This window comes from Cottoperca gobio, chromosome 1 (assembly GCF_900634415.1).
Source record: "Cottoperca gobio chromosome 1, fCotGob3.1, whole genome shotgun sequence".
Taxonomy (NCBI): Eukaryota; Metazoa; Chordata; class Actinopteri; order Perciformes; family Bovichtidae; genus Cottoperca; species Cottoperca gobio.
This window is the reverse complement of record NC_041355.1, coordinates 17,940,559-17,963,522: the sequence shown is the minus strand read 5'-3', so window position 1 is coordinate 17,963,522 and position 22,964 is coordinate 17,940,559. Positions and strand designations below refer to the sequence as shown.

Below are 22,964 nucleotides of genomic sequence, written 5' to 3'. Positions count from 1 at the left end.
TTTTATATAAAGTCAATGTTCTACTCTCACTGCAACTTTATAAATAAAAGCATTTTGCAGAATTATAACAGGAGTCTGTCTTCATCGCTGCCAAGAGGTAAAAGAGAGAGAGACGTCTAAAACTATAGAACTGGATGGAAATGCAAAGTCTTTATTCACAGGTTGTACAATGTATACACACACTGACATACAGCTGTGATGCTAACACAGAACTCAGCAAACAGTAGTGCAGTTTGGTTGATTTATGTCAGAACACAAATTATTATCATATCCTGCGTTTATGAATTCTTCCCTTTTTAATCCTCTGTATCCTATGCCTTTTTGCTACAGCTCAATGTTCAGACAGATTTCAAAGACACATGCCGTTTAAATAATTACTCTTCTACTCGATTCCCTTTTAACGCCACGGGGAATTCACTTTGAATGCCCCAAACTAGTTTTGTCATTTATATCCCAGCAATTTCAAGATTCCTGATGACGTGAAATGCAGCAGATTTTCTTTACAAGCAACGCAGTGCAGTAAATATACATATTGCTTCTAAGTAAATCCCATTCACTGTCTTTGATGCAGCGACGCAAACCTGATTTATTTTTTGGTGAGGTTTTGTTCAGGATGAAGCTTCGAAATTCAAAAGAGCTCGCAGGTGACACGGTACTGCACGCAGCCATAACTAATCTGTAGTGCAGATGAAAGACGTCAACGTCACCAACACGTTATAGTTCAGTCGGTGCATCGTCTGTCATCGCAATGCTTCAAGATCAATTCCTCGAGTGTTTGACTCAGTATATTCAACAAACTTATATACAACATGCTTTTCTCAGTGTGGCAGCTAATAAGCAGGAAGACCAGAGTGTGTTTGTAGTGGTTCTTGTTTGAAACTTCTTCAGTGTGACAGCGTTGGTTTGGTTTGTGGTTTCAACAGACAATAATTTACTGCACGTAGTTGTTGTTTCTGTCACTCTCCAGAATGACAACTTTGTTATATACACATGAGGGATGTTCCACTTTGGAGAAATGACAGATGATGATTTTTAAAAGGGGACATATCATGCTCATTTTCAGTTTCATACTTGTGTTTTGGGTTTCTACTTTAATGTTAAAAAAACTAGTTTCGTCTGAATATACCTGTATTCACCCTCTGAAACGCTCCGTTTTAGCCTGATAGTCTCTTTAAGCCTGATCTAGGCAGCCTTCAAAAATACTGTGTTGTCCTATTTACATTTTGTGGGAAGGTAGGCACTCCATATACCGCAATGTATGTGCACAAGCAGTGAAAAAGTGAGTTTTCCATGATAGGTCCCCTTTAAAACCAGCGGTGGCTAAAACGCGGTGAAGAAACACAGTATAAAACATTCTGTTCTTTATGATTTATCCTTTTTCTTTTGTGAAAAAAGAAGATACTCTGACAGACTGGTGATCAGGTGGATTTCCTGAGATGAATATGTCACACACACACACACACACACACACACACACATACAAAATAATATTACTGTACACTACCGACAACTTTAAGTATGGCTCTAGCACATTGTGTGGCTTTTGTTTTGGAGACAACAGAGCGGTGGGCGCTGAGCTGCACACGGTGGGGATCACATGGCTGGATGTAAAGTCACTACGGTGAGAGGAGGTGAAGTGGTGAACAGTCTAATCAAACTCTTCAGAGGATGTCTGACTGCTTCTCTCTCCCACTGCAGCCCATCAACCCCCAGGCTGCCACTCTGTGCAACCCCAGACCTTGAAGCTTCTCTAGCAAGTTCAAACTGAAAGTGTTCCTTCTTCCCTCTTTGTCCAATTGTGAGCCTCCACCTTTGTTCGTCTCTGTGAAGGGCGGAGGTTTTGCACTGTGGCCGTAGGGTAGGTAGTGTTGGGGAGACGGCGAGGCTGAGATGCCACGCTCTTGCAGCAGCTGCAGGAGTCCCAGTGATGAAGTGGTTACATTAGTGGCGGCGGCGGTGGTCCAGCATCCCGGGCCAATGTGCTGCTGGTGGGATGGCGATGAAGTGCTCAGGAGCTCACGGCTCCCACAAGATGGCAGGCCGAAAGAGTGAAGGCTGCTAAAAGGAGAAAAAAAAGAAGATTAAAAACAAAAACGCAAAAGATGAGAAAACAGAGCAGTTTGTCTTTTTTTGCACAAACATGCAAGCTGATATACACATAATACCAAAGACAGTGAGTTCATTTGTTGTTAGTCTGTCTCTCAGTGCTGTAAGATGGATAAACGTGATGTTAGTGTGGCAGCGGGGATGAAACAGGATCTGCTGGTTTGCTGAGATGAGAACCTAGAAAGGTCAAGAGAGATTAAATGGGTGGAGTAACAAGCCAAGACGATGTGGGAAGCACAAAGCAGTTAGAGTCGTGTTAGTGGGAGGGACCTCTCGGTTTATGACTGTATGCAAAAGACTTCTTAAGATATTAACCATGATGTTAATTAGTTAAAGAACATGGTACTGTGCCTCCGTCATTAATATTGAAATCCAGCATTCATAGTGTATCCAGAACCCTCGACTCTTACTTTGCCCCGAAGGCGCCTTTTAGAGTTGGAGAAAGAGCCTCGACAGACGTTTTCTGCCACTGTGGCGGGTAAAGAGCAGAAGTTAAAGGGGGAGAAAAAGCAGCATTGGAAGACAGGAAATCTGGAACATCCACACTTATTGAATGAAAGTGACGCTGCAATAAAAAAAGTTGTGGATTAATGAACATAGAATAGATTTATTCAGGTACATCACAGCGATACAAAATCAGCTCAAATGTAACTCCAGGGCTGTGGAAAATACACAAAGACAACACAGCATGCTAAAAATGCACAAAGACACTGATACATTTACTTTACAGTATGAATATTCTTACCCAGTGGAGAAGGAGGGGATGAGAAAGGAGGGTTGGAGGACTTGGCAGGTGGTAATGGTATGTTTGGGAGAGGTCTGAGGGAGGTTGGGACCGGATGGAGAAGCTGCGAGGTCATGGAGGGAGAAAAGGTGTTAAACTACACGTGAAGAGAATGATGAGAGCCAATGAAGCTGGAAACTATAGCAACACTACACTATTAATGGGACGTAAACTTGGAACCAGAGGAGGAGAGAGAGCAGGAAACATGGGTTTTAAAGAGGGTTTATTGAAATGAATAGGAATGTTAAAGCTGGAGGGACTGGAGCATGTGTGCAGTGTGTTCACGTGTCCTACCCATGCCATGTGCTCCAGAGAGCTGCGACAGGTCCGGCTCATCCTCCTCCAGGTCGTTCAGACTGTAGACGTGCTGAATGTCGACCTCCAGCTCCCTGAAGTCTTTGGTCAGGACGCCCGGACGTGGGTGCAGGATGCCTCCCAGGTTTGGTTTGGCCAACTGCTGCCACTGGTGCAGAGTCACCGAGCCTGAAGGTTGAAGAGCGTTGTCACTTTATTCCATTTATTTTATGTTTTTGTTTGATTTATATTGTTTACTTTGTATTTACTGCTTTTAGATTGTTATGTTTGCTTACTTTTGTTGATTACGACTTTTGCATTTGCTAATAATGCTTATTTAGGTAAGATTCATCCTATAAGCTTCTTTTCCGCACAACTTGCTTCTTTTCTTTTGTTGTGTTTCTGCTGCTTTGTTTTATTGTGCAAACAAATACAAAAGATAAAACATCTCTTGTAATATGATCATTAAAGTGTTTTTTATACAATTTACTAGGATTTATTTCAGATTGTGTGTTGAATGCAAAAAAAGTTAAGGATTTCTTTTTTCAGTTAGGTTTGAATTTTAATGTCAAGTTTTGAAGTTCATTGTGTTTTTAATGTTCGTCATTTGTGCGGCGTCTTATTATCAGCACAGCCTCTTGGCGAGACACAAACTTAGTTGGCTTTGTATTGGAGTCAAATGTGAACCAAAATAACAAGCTATAATGGTTGTGACTTTAGCGGCTGATGGAGGTACAAAGATGTAATCTTAGTATGTAATGTTATGTTGGCTCAGTGGTTAAAGGTACAGTGCAGAAGCTTTTATGTTTTATGAAGTTATGTTCAAATAAATGTTTTACATCCATATTTGCTTGCTACCATTATTTGTTGGATGCTATCATCACATGTAGATACATATCATATGCTAATATCATAACTTTTAATTTGTATAATTAATCTCTTGCCTTGCTTCTCTTTTTTTATTTATTTGTAAGATCAGAGCAGCTCTGGTGTTTGATTTTTATCACAGATTAACGTCAACAATAATCATCATTCTTATATATTCTATCTTCTTGTATTAACATTGTTACGCTCCATTGTGACACCACATCAACTGGGATTAGCTCCAAGAAACTGACAAGACGCCGTATCACGCTGAAGTTTTTACCTTCCAGAGGTTTTACGATCTGCAGGCGGTCGGGCAGGTAGGACCTGGATCCTCCTAAGGAGCCGCACGAGTGCCGTGAGCTGCCGTTGGAGTAGTTGGTGCCCGTCGATGCTGCTGGGCTGGACACCAGGCTGTCATTAGGCGTCAGGAAGCCACTGGAGCCCTCGCCGTCTTCGCAGTCTGCTACCAAGGCATAGAGTTTACGCTCGCGCTCCACATCAAAAAAAGGCCGCTCAGAGGAGTGGTTCTGCTGGCGGGCTGAAAGGCTGCGCAGGGCGGATTCGAGGTCCTGGCCTCCTGGAGTGCCTGGCTGGCCCAGACGCTTCGGCCTGCTAACACTGTGGTGAATAGATCAGTGTTCATTTTTCAACGAAAACTATGATATATGTGCGTCAACAACCTTTTTTTTTTTTTTTTTCCATCACCAACGTCTTGACACACTAACTGTTGCTATAGCAACATGCAATACTGTTGACAAATAAAGACGGGACTGAAATGTAGTTTAAATAAGAAACAATCAAAATCCCCTTGGGAGAGACGAAATAATATACATTTATTTTCCAAATGCAGCAGTTGCAGTTTCCTGTGATGTGCGCGCCACATCAGGACTACAGCGGCAGCACACAATGAGCAGTTTGAGTAACTTATTTAAGTTTAAGTTAAAACAATGACAACAACAAGCTTAGGGCAAAAGAAAGGAAGGGATATTTTGGCTAAACTAGACTGAAATGTTCAATATAACCTGACGACTAAAACAAACTAAAATGTCAGCAGTTTTCATTTACTAAATCTATACAAAAATACTTTTCTTTGACTAAGACCAAAATGGCAACTAAAACGTGACTGAAAAAACCTGGAGATTAACTAAATATGGTAAAAACTCATTTCTCATTCAAGGACATTCAACAAATGTTTCAATTGGATGTAACAGCATGGCTGCACACTCAAAACACACCTGTTGTCTTCTTTCTGCCCATTATTGGAGCTGGGCTTGTCCTCCAGCGTAAGGCTGGCGTTGTCTGAGCCATAGTAGCTGGTTCGCGGGGTGCTGGTACAACTGGAGCGGGTCGACACCGGGCTGGAGCCTGGCAGCCCCGGGGAGTGGCACCGAGACCGCAGCCTCACCACCTTGTTCACCACCTTGTTCACCACCTTCACGGTTTCAAACACACGCCACGGGTGGTTCCTGCGAGGAGAAACACGGCATGATAAAAACATTACACACAATCAACATTACGCACAACCCGTAATGCAATCAGTGTGTTTCTCAAGCTGCAGTAGGCAAATTGTATGACACAGAAAAAAATGCTGTGTATAATAAATTCATGTTTATTAGTAAGACAAAAGCAGGGCAGCATGGCACACGCTCAGAAACAGTTGGAGTTTAAATTGGATTGGCACAGGATCCCGTCTAACCAAAGAGAAGATCAACTCTGTCACTACAAGTTAGTTGCCTATGACTGAAGCTAGGAGGGGTGGGAGTTGTTTGTTCCTCTTTGCTTTAAATGTACAATCATTAAATCCAGACTTTTAAAGACCTCTTCATTTGAACTGTGTTGTGTCCACCCGACCTCCAGAGATGTAATACAATGTACTCAAATTACTTGGTGATTTTAAATGAGGACAATTAGAGGAATTGGTCTATATTGTTTTAATCATTAGAGCCCTCAGGTGTTCCAGCATCTGGATGTTCTATTCCATTCATCCATTCATTTCTCTAAAACATTAAAATGTCATGTCACACCCTAAGATGGTATTTAACACCCAGACACTCAGCTAATATGCTTCCAGAGAACTAAGTGGGTGGATTATTTAATTCGATTTGATTGACAGTTTCCTAACAAAACAAACAAGCAATTCTAAAACTGGTTATTTTCTTTTAATTCAAATGTTGCTAAATCCCTCCGGGTGCAGGGACATACTTTGACAGGGCACACATGTGGAAAGTGGAAATGTCAGGGCCTTTAAGGACTTCATGTCCATTTTCAACAAAAAATAAAGTGCATTAAAGTGATCATAACATTTTTATTTGAACTAATGTTTCCAAAGTCAAGACTGCACTTTGAATCTTTATTCTAGAATGAAATCTTTCTCTGCATTAAAATTAAAACATAAACAACAACAGTCACTTTGACTCAGAGCCTGAACGGACACACATTTTAATGCTCCTACTCGCTCCTCCCTTACACACAACGCTCCGATATCTGTGGTGAGTCCACATGGAGGGCGGACCCATGAGGAAAAACAAGGTAAGATCTTCTAATGTGATCAAGATAAATCTGTGGGAGACCGTGAACGCATCTCATCTTTTGTGATAAAAAGTTGTAGTTACAACATCATATCAACCGCAATAACATTCAAAATAAATAACCGCATGTAGCAGATTGTTTGAACCAATTAGATACAAATAAAACATTTGGCCAGATCTTTAAATATATGGAAGAACATTTGTGGTTTTGGAAAGTCATTTACAAACTGGAGTGGACCAAACATAGCTTACATGTTTTATGTTTGCTTAACGATCAGATATGTTACTGATACAGGATATGATTATACACCAAATATTTTATGAACAAAACAAACAAACTCAGAGGAGAAATTCAAATTTGTTCACGTTCATAATTTAAAATAGCGACTCCTATAGGTGGACTCTTAAGATCAACTTTTGTATGAGAAGAAATATGGCTCGATAAAAGAAACTCTTGAGTAATTATCAAACTTGCACTAACGTAACATTTATACTGTAGTGTATGACTGAATTTGTCTCACTTCCAGTGATACATAAAGTCACTCTTTAGGCAAGAGGTTTCTTTGCCAACAAATACAATACATTTACATTTACTACTAAGTGTGTGATTGTGATTTGAACACTGCTTGTATATTTCTGTCTTTAAGAAAGAGCAACACAGTGATGCTGCCAAACAACACAAGCCACACGCATGCAGGCCAGAGCTGCACACCGAAGTGCTTGCACTTAAACAAGACCTTCAAACAGCGAAGAAAACCAACCAGAAGCTGGCCTCGATAAACACCGATCTGAAGAAGCAGGTTAAGGAATTCACACGCATGGAGATCAGTTGGGTCGTGGAAAAGGGAAACCTCGTGCACAAAAACAGAACTCTACAGAGGATACTCGGGAGGAAATACTGTGACGCTAAAAATTAGATCAATAGGTTGGAGGGGGTTTTGAAGGCCGCTGAAACTAACATGGCTTTCATGAAGAAAGAGAATAAAACGCCACAAGCTGCCTCTGAGAAAACCTTGGATGAGGGAGAAAGGTGGAGAACTCAAGAGGAACAAATAGCCAAAGAGCTTAAAGAAATGCACAAGACGTGCCAGGAGCAGGTAGTGGTGATAATGAAAAAGGAAAAGCTGATCGGTAGGTTCAAGAGGGAAATGCTGGCTATAGCGAAGGAGTGTTTACAGAGAGAAGATGCAAATACCAAGCAAGAGACGGCGTCAAGAGACAGTCTGGAGAAGAAGAGGAGGACAAAGGAAAGGTAGGCGGTTTCATTTTCAGCGATTATTTTGCTTTGGAAAAGTCATCCTTTGATAACATAATTACATTTGTTGTGTCTTTTTCTTTCTTTTTTTTTCAGAAGCTTGCCTCAAAAAAGAAGAAAGATCTAAACCTCTTCCTCCTTTATTTCTGTTTTTAAACGGTAGCTGAGTGATTAGCACTGCAGCCTCACAAGAAATAAAAACGGACCACTTTACACTGAAGTATTGTTGTCGAATAGTTCAGTGTTTTAACCCTTCTGGTCTCCTCCTCTATCTCTAACACAATATAAAGATATCATTGTAGCAGCGAAGTCGAGCTAGTTTAGCTACTTTATATACAGTTATGTAATGTACTCCAGTGGTTCCCAAACTAAGGGTCTACCTCCTCCAAAGGGTCACCAGATATGTCAAACTTAACTTTCTATGTTATTATCTGAGAGTAAATTGGTTTGGATCAACTCAAGACTGTTAGAGTGAGAATAGCAGTTGTAGTCGGCTTGGATTTATACCATTTGTGACAGATTACAAACGGGACACGTGTCACAGTGAAGAAAATGATACAAGCAACAAACTACCAGAAGAGGTGGCACTGCCAGGGCATTGGGGCATTAAATAAGCCTTGATGAATCACATGAAGTTCAAGCAAACCCTTCCACATATGAGAACACAAACTCAAACTCACCTGTACTCTGAGGGGGCCGGGGTGTCCAGGCCTTTGCGGAAGGTGCCCTCTATCTCAGCTGCCAGAGAGTCCATGGGGAGGACAGAGGCCAGTGCTGTGTACCGCTGCACCGTGCTGTTGGGAAGGCTCTTATTCCGCAAGTTCTTAATGTCCTCTAGGGCCTCGTGGAGCATGTCCTCACACTGCGAGTACTTGTCCCGCAGGTCGTTGAGCTGCAGACAGTGGGAGACATATCTGTCAAGCTGCAGTACAAGAGGAATGTACCATTCACAACATAACACAGAGCTGAAATATTGACATATTAATGCTTAAATATGCTTCTGCAAAGATACACGTAAAGAGGTCTGTGCGGGGACGCAGAGAAGGGGTTTCTGGGTAAACGTGTGAAGGCTCTAAGAGTAGCTGATGTGTATGTTAGATAACTTCAACTACACATTGTCTGTATCTGCAGTGCTGTGTGACATACAGACCTTTTCATCAAACCATAATTATTGTGTGATCTTAAATAATCAGAAGCAGCAGTTCGAGTGGAAGCGAGTTTTGAAATTGCCACCTCGATACACAGTCCCCATGTGCACAGGTAAATATTGGTGGAAGTCTAATAACAGTCCACCATAACTCTGCCCCTTTCTAACAAACTTACATCCTTGACTTTGTTTCAGAAAGCGGGCGTAGTGAAAGCTCTCAGTTTTCCATCTCAGGGTTCTCCATCTCAAAGATCAGGGTTAGGCTCAGGGTTCGTTAAACCGGCTTTCTGGAACATGCCACTGGAAGTCTGGAGACAGACTGATTGGTTGAGAGGGGAATGTCAAGCCAGTAGCATTTAGGTTGGGCTGACATCCAACACGAAAATGATTACTTGTTGGCTTCATCTTCTGGCTATTTCCTACACATTGTAGTTTAGTGAATGCCGACAATTACATTTAACATACGACACCGGTGCATGTTTGAAGACTTGTAAAACCCAAAGGCATGTTTTCACATTCCAGCTGTTTAAACTTGGAAAGAAAAACAAAACCAAGCTCAGGTAGGGATGTAGACAGATCTTCATCCAAATGATTTGGTCGTTAAATGATTAGTGTCTTGCCTCTGATTGAAGGTTCAGCTGGCTCTCACGGGAGGCACTCAGGTGCTGGTTCAGCTCCTCGTTCTCATGTGTGAGCTAGAGAGTCAGAGAGAAGAAAGTTAGCGAGAGGTTCACTGTGATTTGACACCATTCGTAGAGAACATGTGGACGTGCTCTCACCACTTTGCAACGCGCCTGCAGGTCAACGATCTGAGCGAGCAGCGAGCTGATCTCCTCCTGTTGTCGGAAAAAGTCCTCGACTTTCCGTGCCAGCTCCTCTGACAGGTCGACGACCTGCTTATTGACGGACGCTGAAACACACAAGTCCCGGTAACTATGCTTATAGCATATAGTATGTTGCGATATTTTCATATACTGAAACAAGGCTGTAACACTTACAGAGTTCTTCCACACACACCATCATCAGCTCCTGTTCCTGCTCCTCGTAGTTGGTCGTCTCTGTTGTGAGGTCACTGGCCTGCAGAAATAATGCCAATGTCAAATTATAACTCTAGCGCCAATTACACTTTGTATGATTATTACTACGCTGTACATTAGTTTTTTGTAAACCATATCTCTGATAGTTTTCCGTGTACTAAATCCATTTAGTGTATTTGTTCAATTCAATCCTAAAGCTAACACACATAAATAAACAATACTGTAGGTGTTACTCTTTACTCCTCTGTAGCATCAATGAATGACTTATTTATAGTTAGTAATGTGTTGCATTATGCAACATATAGTGAGACTGCATACGGCATGTTTGGTATTTTCAAGCAGCTTCTGCAAATCAGTGTTACAGTATGGATACATATTTGTTTAGGTATAGACTAAATGTAGTCAGTAATTCATAAAACAATATAAAAAGACAGATTCGACACAGACATGACTATACAAATTCTGATAAAAACAATGAATAAATAAGACCTTTGCAGTGCTTCATACCTCTGATCGCAGTTTGCGGTTCTCGTCCTCCAAACCCTTCAGTTTGTGCGACAGGAAGTCATAGTGGACGAAGTTGCTGATCGAACTGCATGATTCGTTTCTTTTTATTCTACGACAAAAAGAAACATTTGTCTGCATTAGACATCTTGAATGAGATCAATAAACTGAGCTTGTAGAACCTCTGGACAATCATCAACTGTAGATTACTAAACAAACATGTTTATTTCACCCAGTTATTTTCTAAGTGAGTGAGTGAGTGGTACATAATACATGTTCTGAGAAACGGTTAAAAGAGAACAGTGACGAATAGTGATGATGATTAACTGCTGATGGGAAACAGTTTAGCAGAAAGCTTAGCTGAAGAGGATCAGTGGAGATGTTCTGACTTATGATTACTTACAGACAGACTCCGAGGATCAGAAACATTTAGGGATCTCTTTTATGTTGCTTAATAACTACAGCAGGAAGGCTGTTTTTAGATAATATCATGATAGAATTTGTGTTACATTTAAGCACAAATTATTAGTGAAAAGAACAAGGATAATGTTGTATTGTGCACCTGGTCTGTTGTTATATAACAGACATACTGACAGGTTTTAGTCGCACTGTGTGACATATATAATCTGTTTACTGAAAGGGAAGAGCCATGGTTGCTCTATAAAGGGAAACAAAATGTGTGTTTTCTGACCATGTGTTCTAATTGAACAGAAATGAAAAGCATGAATTACAGTATTTATTCATCTTTTATTTTGAAGGATATCAAGCTTACCTACGCTTTTCTTTTGAAACAAGTAATAAATGTTTTTTTGCTGAAGCCAAATATTTCCAGTGTCTTCTGTGTGTGTGTGTGTGTGTGTGTGTGTGTGTGTGTGTGTGTGTGTGTGTGTGTGTGTGTGTGTGTGTGTGTGTGTGTGTGTGTGTGTGTGTGTGTGTGTGCTTGTGTGTGTGTGTGTGTGTGTGTGCTTGTGTGTGTGTGCTTGTGTGTGCTTGTGTGTGTGTGTATGTGTGTGTGTGTGTGTGTGTGTGTGTGTGTGTGTGTGTGTGTGTGTGTGTGTGTGTGTGTGTGTAAAAAGGTGGACAATCTCCAGGTGGGAGAGAAACGTGCCTGAATGTTTTAAATATGATGATGATAAAAAGATTTACAGATGGCAATGTCATGGGATTTATTGTGTATTTCTATATATGTGTGTGTGTGTGTGTGTGTGTGTGTGTGTGTGTGTGTGTGTAAACTCACAGTGAATGCGATTCAGCATTCTCAATCTCCTCGGTGCTCGCGTAAAACTGAAGGAGGTCGTCTCGCATCGAGAGCTCATGACGAAGCTGCGCAATCTAGAAAATACGGTAAACAAACATCAGTTGAGCTCAGCGGACTGCACGAGCGCCACATTGATAACACAACACAGATCGTTTATTTCACGAGGTTTGTTTTTACCTCTTCCTTTGCAAGTTCAAGCTGTTCATCCAGCATTTCATTGCGTGCGGTTATTTCCTGGTTCTGCTTCAGGAGGGATTGACCGATCCGCGCTGCTAACTCGAGATCCCGCTCTTTCTGCAAAGTGAAGCACGAGTGCTACATTTACTTTATGGAACAATACATAATGATAAAGCACATTTATATTTTTTCAAAATGTGGCAGATACACAATCATCGTTTAAGTGATTACAGATGTTGTGTTTTTTAACTAAATGTATTTTACGTTCTTCTGATCGCACTGACAGACACAAGAGTGCAGGAAAGGATGAATAACAGTGATGGTCAGGGAGGCAGATCATTTTAATCCTCTGTAATCCCGTTCATCTGCTGTGTGTCTCTTACCTCCTCCAGTAGGTGGGTGACTGCCTTGATGTCATGGTACGTCTTGGTGACCTGGCCCACTCTGTCTGAGCACAGCACTGAGGGAGCAGGGAGAGAGGGATTTAATGAATGGAGGAATAGACCGAGGATACTGTAACAACAAAGCCTTGCTGACTGCCTAGCCTCTGTTTGTCATCGCAGTACCACAATAGAAAATGACTAGAAAAGCACAGTTTTTACTTATAAGAAGGATTATAGTTTGATGTGTTTGATATCCAATCATACTTGAAGTTACGCCAAACTGCCGTTTGTGAGCAGTACGCCAAGAATTAACTCTGCGATCAAATCACATGTCCAGTTTGTCTCTTTCCCGTTGATTTATTATACGTTTTTGGTTTTCTGTTGCATTTCTGGATGCACTGCTCTAATGAAAATAGATTGTTGTGGATTGTAAATCTTTAAAAAAAAGGATTATTATTCATATATTAAATAACCACGTGAACAATTGAAGAAAGAGAGGCTGCCATCATGATCTCTTCACATTTGTATCGTTTAATAATAACAACGTGTAAAAACACCAACAACACACTCAGACTGAGAACAGTACTCTTTGTGTGATTGAGAGCCGCGAGTATATCTTGTTTCTCCATTACGTTTCCAACCGCTACAGACCACAACATCTCGCGGTCACCCAGATACTGATCCTCTTAGCTTGATCCCTTTTAGCTCAGATAAGACGCCAATAAAGACCTCGTTCTCCTGGATACTAATATAGCTCATCGGGAGAGGCTGCCAGGGCTGAACTGATAAAGTGTTCACACCAGCAGGACATGTCCAGCATAGAAGGGATACATGTGACTGGCTGTTGACCTGTAACTTCGTTTACAGAGTGGAGAACGATTTGTTTATGTTCCCTTCAAAGTCAATGAAGCTGAAGCGGTGTGGAAGGTCAATGAGTCGCCTTAAATAAAGTCATTAATGTCCTGTACGTGAGCCAAACCCTGACAAGTCATCGATGTTTGTCATTTGTTAATTTCACAAAGGACCTAAATTATAAAGTATAACCTTTTAGGTACAATACTGCGTTTTCATTTGTGATACAACCTGCAATTGTACGTTTTGTGCTTGTGGAGCAGAACTTGTAGACTCAACATGTACACCATCTTTTTAACATCCGAGTCGTCTGTTTAAGGATGTGCAACATTTGCCTGGACTAGCGAGCAATTCTGAATGACACTGCATACCTCTAAACTGAAATCAGTTGTGTAACCTGACTTTGGTAGAAAGCTTAGCTGCACTAAAGACAAGGAAGGAAGTTGCCATACAGAAAAGTAATTAGATTGAGGTCCTTGAATTGGTCCTGGAAATAGCGATTGGGCAGCTGCATCAGCGTCTAATCAGCCCAATGGATAGAAGCTAACCCTGTGATGAACTACTGCACTACTGCACTGCACAGTGTACTGTGGTTGCACCATACAACATCAATCATGTCTATAGCAGGCCGAGCTGATTTACTGTAAGGTAGAGGTCATGTTTCCATCTTAACTAAGTAGATTAAAGAGTAATGCCAAGTGTGATAGAGACAGCATTTAAACCCATTAAAATAACCACAAGGCTTTGCCAGACAAATGTCAGGAGGGTTACATGTGTGTATTGCAGAGGACCCAAGAAGCGCAGTGTCAAGTGCGAGCTCTCGAGATCTCCGGGACATATGTAATAGTAGTGCGTTATGTACACACTGAAGTGTATTGAAAGGGGATCCCTATTAACTGTTAACAGCTCGCTTTCTGTCACGACCCCAGATATACGGGACATATTTAATTAGTCATTTTCTCAGTCTGTCCTCTGGGATCGTCCCTGTGGGCGTCTCTGGGGTTGGGCTTTGGGGGGTGGTCGTGTTCTCTGCCTCTCTCGGTTCCGGTGGGCCAGGGCGTTTGCTGGCCCTGGTGGCGGCCCAAGGCTTCTGTATCATTTTATAACTACTCATAAGTCTGGGTAAACCACCAAGAGGTGCAATTCAAAAGTGAAGTAAGAAAAAAAAGAAGAAGAAAAAATAGTGAATAATATTCTGCATGCATTGTCCCGTTAATATGTCTATCTCTTGTAATTTTATTAGTATTCTTTTTGACCATCTTTTTTTGTTGTTTTGTTTTTTTGAGAAAACATTTTAATCTCAAAAAACATTTTGTTAGAGAAAGGGCGGGAAAGAGGTCAAGTATGAAGTTCTAAGCTTGACTCTAAATCTATTCGATCCAAAGCTATATAAGAAGGTACAATAGAAGAACAGAACTCGCATCATCCTCATCAACATGTCTATTTCTGATTCACTAAATTACTTTGAATCAGGGGGTACACCAAGTCGTGCATAATTACATTAGTCATGTAATTACCAAAATACATTCTATAAATGAACAAAGGTTAATCTGATAATAGTCCAACTTCCTCGAATCCTATTGTACCTAAAGTGTTTGCAGCACTTGCACTAAACACTCAGTCAGCAGCAGGACCGTCAGCGGGTTTCAGATAGCGTCGTGTACACACACAAACGCTCACATGCATACAAAATAAGATCCAGTTCACTACAGTTATTTAAATGCTGTCAACAGTGCAGCGAGAAAAGTCATTTCCATCTGCGGTGAATTATATTTCATGATTTCAAGTCTATATTAAATATTTAAGTGAAGTGTATTGAACGGCTAATTTGTACTTGAATGGATGCATCCTGCAGCAAGCACCTAAACTGTACATCCACCAAACATCCACATGACTGCCACAGCGAGCGCAGAGCAGAGAGGAGCTGCAGATCAGGGAGAGAGACGCTGTTTTGCCGGCTGGAGGTGTCAGGGTTAGGGTTTAGCTAAATCCAAGGAGCTAACCTGAACTGCAAGCCTAATACTGTAGCTAGTGGATGAACCTCGCTGACTTAGGTATACTTATGACGTCTGCTATGGTGGGAGGATCAGACTGGCAAGGAAGAGCTTTAAAAATAAGATTCATATTGATCTTTATTGTTCTGAAGGTGCAGACTTCACAAGATTGGCAGGAGATGAAACTTGTTTCACCGAGCTTCCTACTGTCAATCTGTCTGGACTTTTTAAAGTATATGCGCAGTGAAAATATATCCGATTTAAAATCTCAGTGCACAACAGAGAGGCTATAAATTGGTTTGTCTGAGTGTCCTGTTCTTCTGGAGGGGTGCCCGTGTCGCAGTACTCGGGTGCCAGCCACATGATCATTTAGACAAAGAACGTCCGCTATAGATGAGGAATGGAGGAGACTCCCGCTCTGTTAAAGCACAACCTCAGTGCCAGCACCTTTTTTCATTTTAGATGTACAGCCATGTTCTGCATTAAAATATAAAACACATTCTTTTGAAAAACACAATTTCCCTCAAACCATGTCAGAGAAGAAAAAACTGGAAGCATTAAAATACTATTCCCTAATTGTATGTCTCTGACCTTCATATAATAACAACAGCAGTACAAGAGAAAACACAAATTCTCAAAACGGACAATGACATTTGCTGAAATGTACACACAACACACACACACACACACACACACACACACACACACACACACACGCTCAGTGACCTTCACCACACTAAGAGGAACCTGAATATATATACAAAACTTTACACGTCTCAGGGCACTTTCAAGGTGAACTCTTATGGCAGCTACAGAAACAAGCATTTTGTTGGATGGTATTCCTGATTTGCGTGATGTAACTTCAATGACATCACTGCACCCTGCAGTACATGCAGTGCACTATAAAGTATTAAAGCACTTCGATAACAAATACCTTGATTACGCAATGTACAACAAAACACACCAGACTGCAATAATTGACCTGCAGGGCAGAATAATCATCAACCATGACACTTTATACTCCACATCTAATTTTACTTAACTCTCATCTAAGTGTCTCTTGTGCATGCCATCAGCCTTTTCCTATCCTCTGCATCATCACGCACTGCCGACTTATCTCACCTTGTGTCACCTCCCGGCAAAAGATGTCCTTGTTATTGTTGTTATTATTATTATTATTATTATTGCTGTTGAGGCATTTCTTCTCCTCCTCCACTACTTCAATCACAAGACTGGAAATGCTCTTCTCTTCTTCCTCCGCCTCGGATGCCGAGGAGCTCCACACCTCCATGGTGACCGGAGAAAAACTGCCCTCTGCCTCTCCGTCCATCGGTTAAATAAATCCCTTCTCCTTCTGATTCTACTGCGTGTATGCTGCCCTGTCACACAGCAGTTGTGTCTCTGGCATCATTCTGCTGGCCTGTGTGTTTGGGGCAAACAGTATCCACTAGCCTACGTGAGTGAGTGAGTGAGCGTATACACCTGTGTGGTCCTGTGTGTAAGGGAATCTGAGCTGCTCAGTGTTAATATATAATCCCTCAGGCTGTAAGAGCCATCTGTCGTCATGCCTGCCTTCGTTCACCTGGCCACGTTGGACTACCGGGTAATAAAAGAGGGGAGGAAGAGGAGGGGGGTTGAAGAAGGAAGAAAAATCTAGACCACGAGCCAGAAAAGTTGATATTGATCAAACCGACCTTGTCCAAGAATAAAACGTTAAGTGTGGTTGGCTGTAGTTGAAAAGATAATTCAGGATGGGGATGCTGATGCAGTTTAAAAGGATGCTGCATTAAGCCCACCCACCCCTGTGGAATTGAGGGAGATGGTAGGTTCCGCCCGTGCCAATGGCTGTTCTTGTTCTGCACACATACGTAATACCAGATAAGGATACTGCTGCAGACAGAGCCACACCCACTTTACAGGGTCTGATGGGAGCAACACAGAGAATACAGTCTGAGATTTTATGGGTTTTGACAAAAAACATTTAGAGAGAAAAGTGTTGTTTTTTTCCCATCTTTTCATATATTTCTCCCCATACTAAAACAATGATTCTGTTTGTGTTATACTTTAAGATTATGTTGAATTTAAAATAATATAATGTACACTATATTGCTTTCTGTGAGAAGATAGTAAGTAAATATTCTACAGTCTTCCTAGAATATTAAGGCAAACATAAATATTTGTTATTCATCTTGAAGTTTAGTTTTATTTTCATTCAAAACAAGATCCAAAAAAAAGGAATTTCCAATTAATTTCCCAGTTAACGCCATCGTACTGCAATGATCCACGGTAATTTTGAGTCATATTCGCTGTTGGCGCCGTCCGTCTCGGGCCCTTGCAGTTGGCACCCTAGACACAGCCGTCTTCTTCCAAACAAATATTAACCTCCTCATTAATCTTTCACCCACACACTGACTCTTTCCAGGTCAAATGCAGCACGCAAGACACAGTGGAGACACAACATTTGCCATCAGTGATTTGCCATCCCTGCGCTCTGTCTTTGCATTCATTGCTTGCAGAATAACATATTTGAGGGCAGCACATCTAAATGAAACGTATATGGTTTAAGTGGTTTAAGCCAGGGGTCTTCAACGTTTTTCAGGCCAAGGACCCCCAAACTGGTGTAGCATGGAGCAGGGACCCCCCTCCTTCAAGCGAGTGGGGGGTGCTGTCGGAGTTCTGTGCGAGGGGGGGTGGGAAGGATGTGCAACAAAAAAAATATATTGTTTATAAAAAAAAACATTTGACTTTGTTTTTGCTTTATCTACAAACAATTTTGCGACCCCCCTGCAGTACCTCCTGTTGAAGACCTATGGTTTAAGCTATAGCAACACAACAAAGAATGCTGCAAAGGAACATAGGTTATGAAGAAATAAAGTCTCAAGTACTTAAAATAACAAGTAAATATGTGACAAGGAATAAAATCAACACTGCTTTGATTTAACCATCAAGACTGTTTGACAATCACTGAGATGAACTTTATATTAACTAACTTTTAACTTATTCACGAGCGGTTGGTTTAAAACACAGGCAGTAAAGTAAAAACCATGATAAAATCAGCTCAGCCCAATACTGTTAGTCCAATGTGAGCACATAATAGGCACTGTATCACCAGTACAAGTCTCTGCAAACTGAGAGCTGATATCGCTGGTTAATATGTGTCAAAGGAAACACCCTGAAAGGTCATTTGCCATATTGTTTTGACCCAAAGCAAAATACAGCCCTGCACAACAATCAGGTAGTGCTCGTGTTTCTAATCTAAAATGAAAACAATCATTATTTATTAAAGACCAGAAAGGCTCTACCCGCAATCTGCCAACTCACTGCTAAGAGCAACACATGCTGCAGATCAGTGGTCTTCACTATGTTTTACATGAGAGCCACATTGAGAGGACAAAGTCAATAGGAGAGCCACTTTTACGCAAAGTATGAAAAGCTACATCCAGTCATAAAAAGCATGTCTGTTTATTAATCTGTCATCCCACCCAAAACATACAATATGCAATGCAGCCAACCAATGCATTCATTAAAAGCAGGATTAATTTAATACTGGGATGATGTTGTCAAACTCTGCAAACAATATTTCTGCTGAAGCCAAAAAGCAGTGTTTCACAATCTGAGCCAAAATCCATGCGATCTCAAAAGATGTCTCAGTTAATCGTTCAGCTGTATTAGTTGTCCTGTGTACGAGCCTTTGTTTTCCAGAAAAAGAAGAAAGCTGCTCTATTTTATTTATTTTTTACAAATTTCTCTTCCAGGTGCGTAAGTTTCGTTGAATTTTGGATGCGTCGTTTGGACATGCGGCTCCAAATGACTTCTCTTGAAACCAGAGCGGGTTTGTTTGCACATTAAGCACGAAGGGTTGGACTCGTGGAGGACAAATACAAACTCCTCTGTCCACTTGTCTTGAATTTTCCTTTGCTCGTCTTGTATGGCTCGTACATTTCTTTTTATAACGGGAGCAGCTGTTGTCTGTCCACAAACCACATCTCCAGCATCTTCCTCTCGACTCCGCTGTGGTTTGATGCTCCAAAGACAAATCTTAATGTTCCTCGTTTGTCACGCTTTGTTTCTGTCCACCTGGTGTGCAACTCTTTAATAAGAAATCGATCCATTTTACGTCCGTAGAAACACACGCGAACTAGCATGAAATGGTGAAACGAGTCGACCGGAGCCAAGCTAACGCGAGTATGAAGTGCCAGGCTGGTCGTAGTATCCTCCAATTTAAATGTTCAAATTTAGCGATATAAATGATTTTTTAGCAAATGTCCATATTCATAAGCATGATATGATAATATATTTTTAATGAGCTTAAGTTTATTTCTATACTAATTCACCATGTGGAAGAGCGCATTCGCCATTGTAGTACTGGATAGACCGCCAAAACTGGACAACTACCTTGTTTCCAGTCTATATTTGCATCTTTTATCAATTATTTGTATTATTTGTAGGCTAATAGAGCAGACACTCAGTGTTTTAATGAGTTATATGTAATAGCCCTGCTTGTTTTTATGAAATATCTGTATTGACTCCACAATCAGATTTATCATGCTTCCTTGTAATACTGGTTGTGTTATCCAAATGTCATTAGAGGTTAATTCACTTCATACCAAATATTATGTTTTAATACTATGTTATATAAAGTTGGTGTGACAAATTATTTAGCAAACAATCAGCAGGCCCAGAGTAACATTAGCATTCATTTGAAGTCGTCTCCACCAACTACTGATGGAAATATCTGGCTCTTCAGCTGCTTAATGCTCCACTGTGACCAACAGCTGGTTGCTAACTTGGTCTGTCTGCCATTTGGTTCTGGACAGCTAGCGCACAGTGGGTGTATCAGAGTTTGCTTGTTGTGAATGGGAACATGGTCAATGAGCACAGTAAGACTGACTCCAAACAGTAAAGTTGTGGGCTTTAAAACCAAAACAATCAACTAAAAAGTGCAAAAACACTCCATAGAGCTGAGGAGACTGCCGAGTCAGGAGCAGGACCCAAACGAAGTGCAGGTATGGAATTAAAACGCAAACAGATGACGCAGAGAAGGAAGCAGTGAGCTGCAGTAAATAATACTAAAAACAAACAAAAAAAGTCAAACACATGTGGAACAATGTGCATGTGGCAGGTTAGTCTGATCTGGTCCTGATAGGAACATGTGGCTTGGCACCAGCTGCGTACAGCCTATCTAGCATTACGAGGACGCAGCCCTACAATCTCATGAAATCTTATCACTAAAAAAGGCAAGGTCATCTGGAGTAGGGATACCTGAGTAAACTGTTAAAATACACCTGCATAGTAGCGTCTGCTAAATGACCTCTAAATAAATTCAGTACATAAGAAAGACTTATAGTAGTTAATGGGGGATGCACACAATCTCTCATTACCCCACAAGTCTAGACAACCTATGCATCTACAAACACTTTCTGAGCGGCCACTGGGATGTGCCATCTGCTGGGCTCCAGTGGAAACTGCTTAGGAAGCCAAGGGACGGCAGGTTAATCGGCTTGGTGACATTTAACATCTGTGACTCACAAACGTGACAGTGTGTGTGGAGGACAGGGAAGGGGAGATTAGGGTTTGAACACAAAAGCAAAGGTGACATCACCAGCCTGCTTGATTTTCCTAAACAACATTTCAAAACCTAAAAATATTCCGTTAACTATAAAATAAAATGTAAACAAACGGCAACTACGTGAAACTGAGAAACTCAAACAAAAGAATCAGAATTTTTCTATCGATTAAATAATCGATCATTCCTCTTAAGCGCTTGAGTTCTTGCAGTCTAGTAAGATGCCCTCTTAAAGAATCCTAAAGCAAGTCTTTGATGTAATGTGACAAACTCTTGAAAAAATCAACAGCTAATTACGGGTAGAAGTTCCAAAACAGCTGACATTTTCACCCATCTGTGTGAAAACAATCTCTAAAATAGGTACGCCCTCTCATTTATGTTCATGCCTTCCTTTTCAATTTGTTTAAGCATTCGCCAAATACATAGCTGCTGTGGTCCACTTCTTAGCCAGCCATCAAAAATGACACAAAACGATGGCTTGAACTGACACAAAGCAGCAGTAAAACATCTTGGAACATGAAGTGCAGTACGAAAGCAGTACGTATGTATGAAAACCCTAAAATGAGGTCTAATCATTTCATGTGACTCCTCACTAGACACATCCAGTCCCAAACAGTCACATCAAAGGTCAAAGGGTCATTTGGGGGACATGAAGTTGGGCTTCAGGCGTGTGCATAAAACAGTACTCACAGAAGTACTTGAGCGTCTCTTCAATCTGCTCGTGTGTGAGTCCCAGAGCGACTGCTGGTGTCAGCAGAGGGGTGTGCAGCCAGTCGTCGTTGTCGTATCCAAACACACTGTCTGCTCGAAGAGTGTAGTTGGGCTGACCCTCTGATAGGAGGCTCACTATCTCCAACTCTGGCAGGTCTGAACAAAGATCTGAGTGTGGGGAGTGTTTGTTTGTACATGTGTGCATATGTATAAAGATGTGTGAGGGTATGGGTTTATGTACGAGGGAAGAAAAACAGAGGAAGAGAAAACTCTTTAATAACCACAATTAGGCTGACACGCCACCTATGATGGCACACTGCCCTCTACTGATAGACCGATGAACCTACGTTGCTTTCTTACTCAAGTGTAAATTGAATCAACGTTTGGTGCTTGGTATTATCCACATGTAAGTAATTTGCACATTGCAGATGAGTGAGTGAAGTACTTATATATCTAGATAATGCACTCGTGATTTGCAGGGTTCCTGCAGCTTAAGGCAAGTAACAAGTTGCCACTTGGTGTGAAATTTAAGACCAAATTTACAATAGCCAAAATTCACAAAAAAAACAACATCCATTATCTAGGTTTAGGAAAACCTTTGCCCAAATGTTTATTGTAGTATCAACATTTTAAACACCTATTGAGGCCTTATTTTAGATTAATTAATTCAATGCTTTTTAAATACTGGATCCGCAGAAACCCTGATTTCATCTTTTGAAAAAATATATATAAAAGATATTCCTCTTTGTGACTCACCTGTTAAAGTTGACACATCTTGGCAGGTTCTTTGTCCGAGGTCCCTGAGGTTCTCAAGTGAATCAAGATGAAGAGGCTGGGGGTCCACACCCAGGGCCCCCAGCGCCTCCCCCTGCCCCTCATGGAGGGAGAAAGCTGACTGGGAGTCCAGGTGGGCCTGTGGGGGCCAGGAGGGAGGAGAAAGAGGAGCAGGAGGAGGAGGAGAAGAGGAGGCAGGGTGGGACAGCTTGAGACTGGGGCTGGAGAGTTCAGGGTAAAGGCAAACTGAGGCCCCCTGGTGGCTCAGGGAGATGACGCAGGCTTCCAGGGCATCAGGCTCTGATTGGCTGAGAAGGTAACTAGAGACAAACACAAAGAGGAAGAGAGAGGAGAAACATTTATATGTTGAAGAACGTATGTGCAGAAATGTCTTTAATGTAGCTCTGCACAAAACTAATATTACAAGTATTTTCTGCAATCCTAACATTGCGATCATACACAGTACTGTATGCCTACACTGCAATATGGTGTCACGACCATGATGGCTGTTTTCAATCTTTCACATTTTCCAGCAAATAAACTAATTAAAAACTGAGACATTGCTTGCCTTTTACTCTAATAATATAATTATAATTCCTAAACGGTTTTTTTTACCATGGCAATTTAATAGACCCACAATTGGTCCAAAACAAAGATGTATATAACATCTTTCATGCTAGTGACCTCATCTGATTTGGAAATTGAAGTTGGTCAAACTGTATTCTTC

General features: G+C 41.2%; 1 protein-coding gene across 1 annotated transcript; it reads right to left on the bottom strand.

Annotated features, from left to right (window-relative positions):
• Window positions 1–131: 131 nt before the first annotated feature.
• Window positions 132–22,738, bottom strand: hap1 (huntingtin associated protein 1). Its single transcript, XM_029430671.1, has 16 exons — window positions 22,704–22,738; window positions 22,220–22,557; window positions 21,443–21,631; window positions 12,341–12,417; window positions 11,958–12,074; window positions 11,760–11,854; window positions 10,526–10,634; window positions 9,980–10,058; window positions 9,761–9,891; window positions 9,602–9,676; window positions 8,515–8,726; window positions 5,287–5,517; window positions 4,332–4,669; window positions 3,185–3,373; window positions 2,852–2,954; window positions 132–2,058 (listed from the first exon to the last, which is right to left on the bottom strand). The coding sequence occupies exons 1-16, from the start codon at window positions 22,736–22,738 to the stop codon at window positions 1,662–1,664; spliced, it is 2,715 nt and encodes a 904-aa protein (XP_029286531.1). The 3' UTR covers window positions 132–1,661.
• Between the last annotated feature and the right edge of the window lie 226 nt (window positions 22,739–22,964).

What these genes read in the sequence shown, in the direction of transcription:
- hap1 (XM_029430671.1), bottom strand. Translation starts at nt 22,738, where the DNA reads ATGGTCGTGACACCATATTGCAGTGTAGGCATACA. An exon ending in TATTGCAGTGTAGGCATACA is followed by an intron (nt 22,558 to 22,703) that starts GTACTGTGTATG and finishes GTTTGTCTCTAG; the next exon opens with TTACCTTCTCAGCCAATCAG. An exon ending in ACCGCAAACTGCGATCAGAG is followed by an intron (nt 10,059 to 10,525) that starts GTATGAAGCACT and finishes TTATTTCTGCAG; the next exon opens with GCCAGTGACCTCACAACAGA.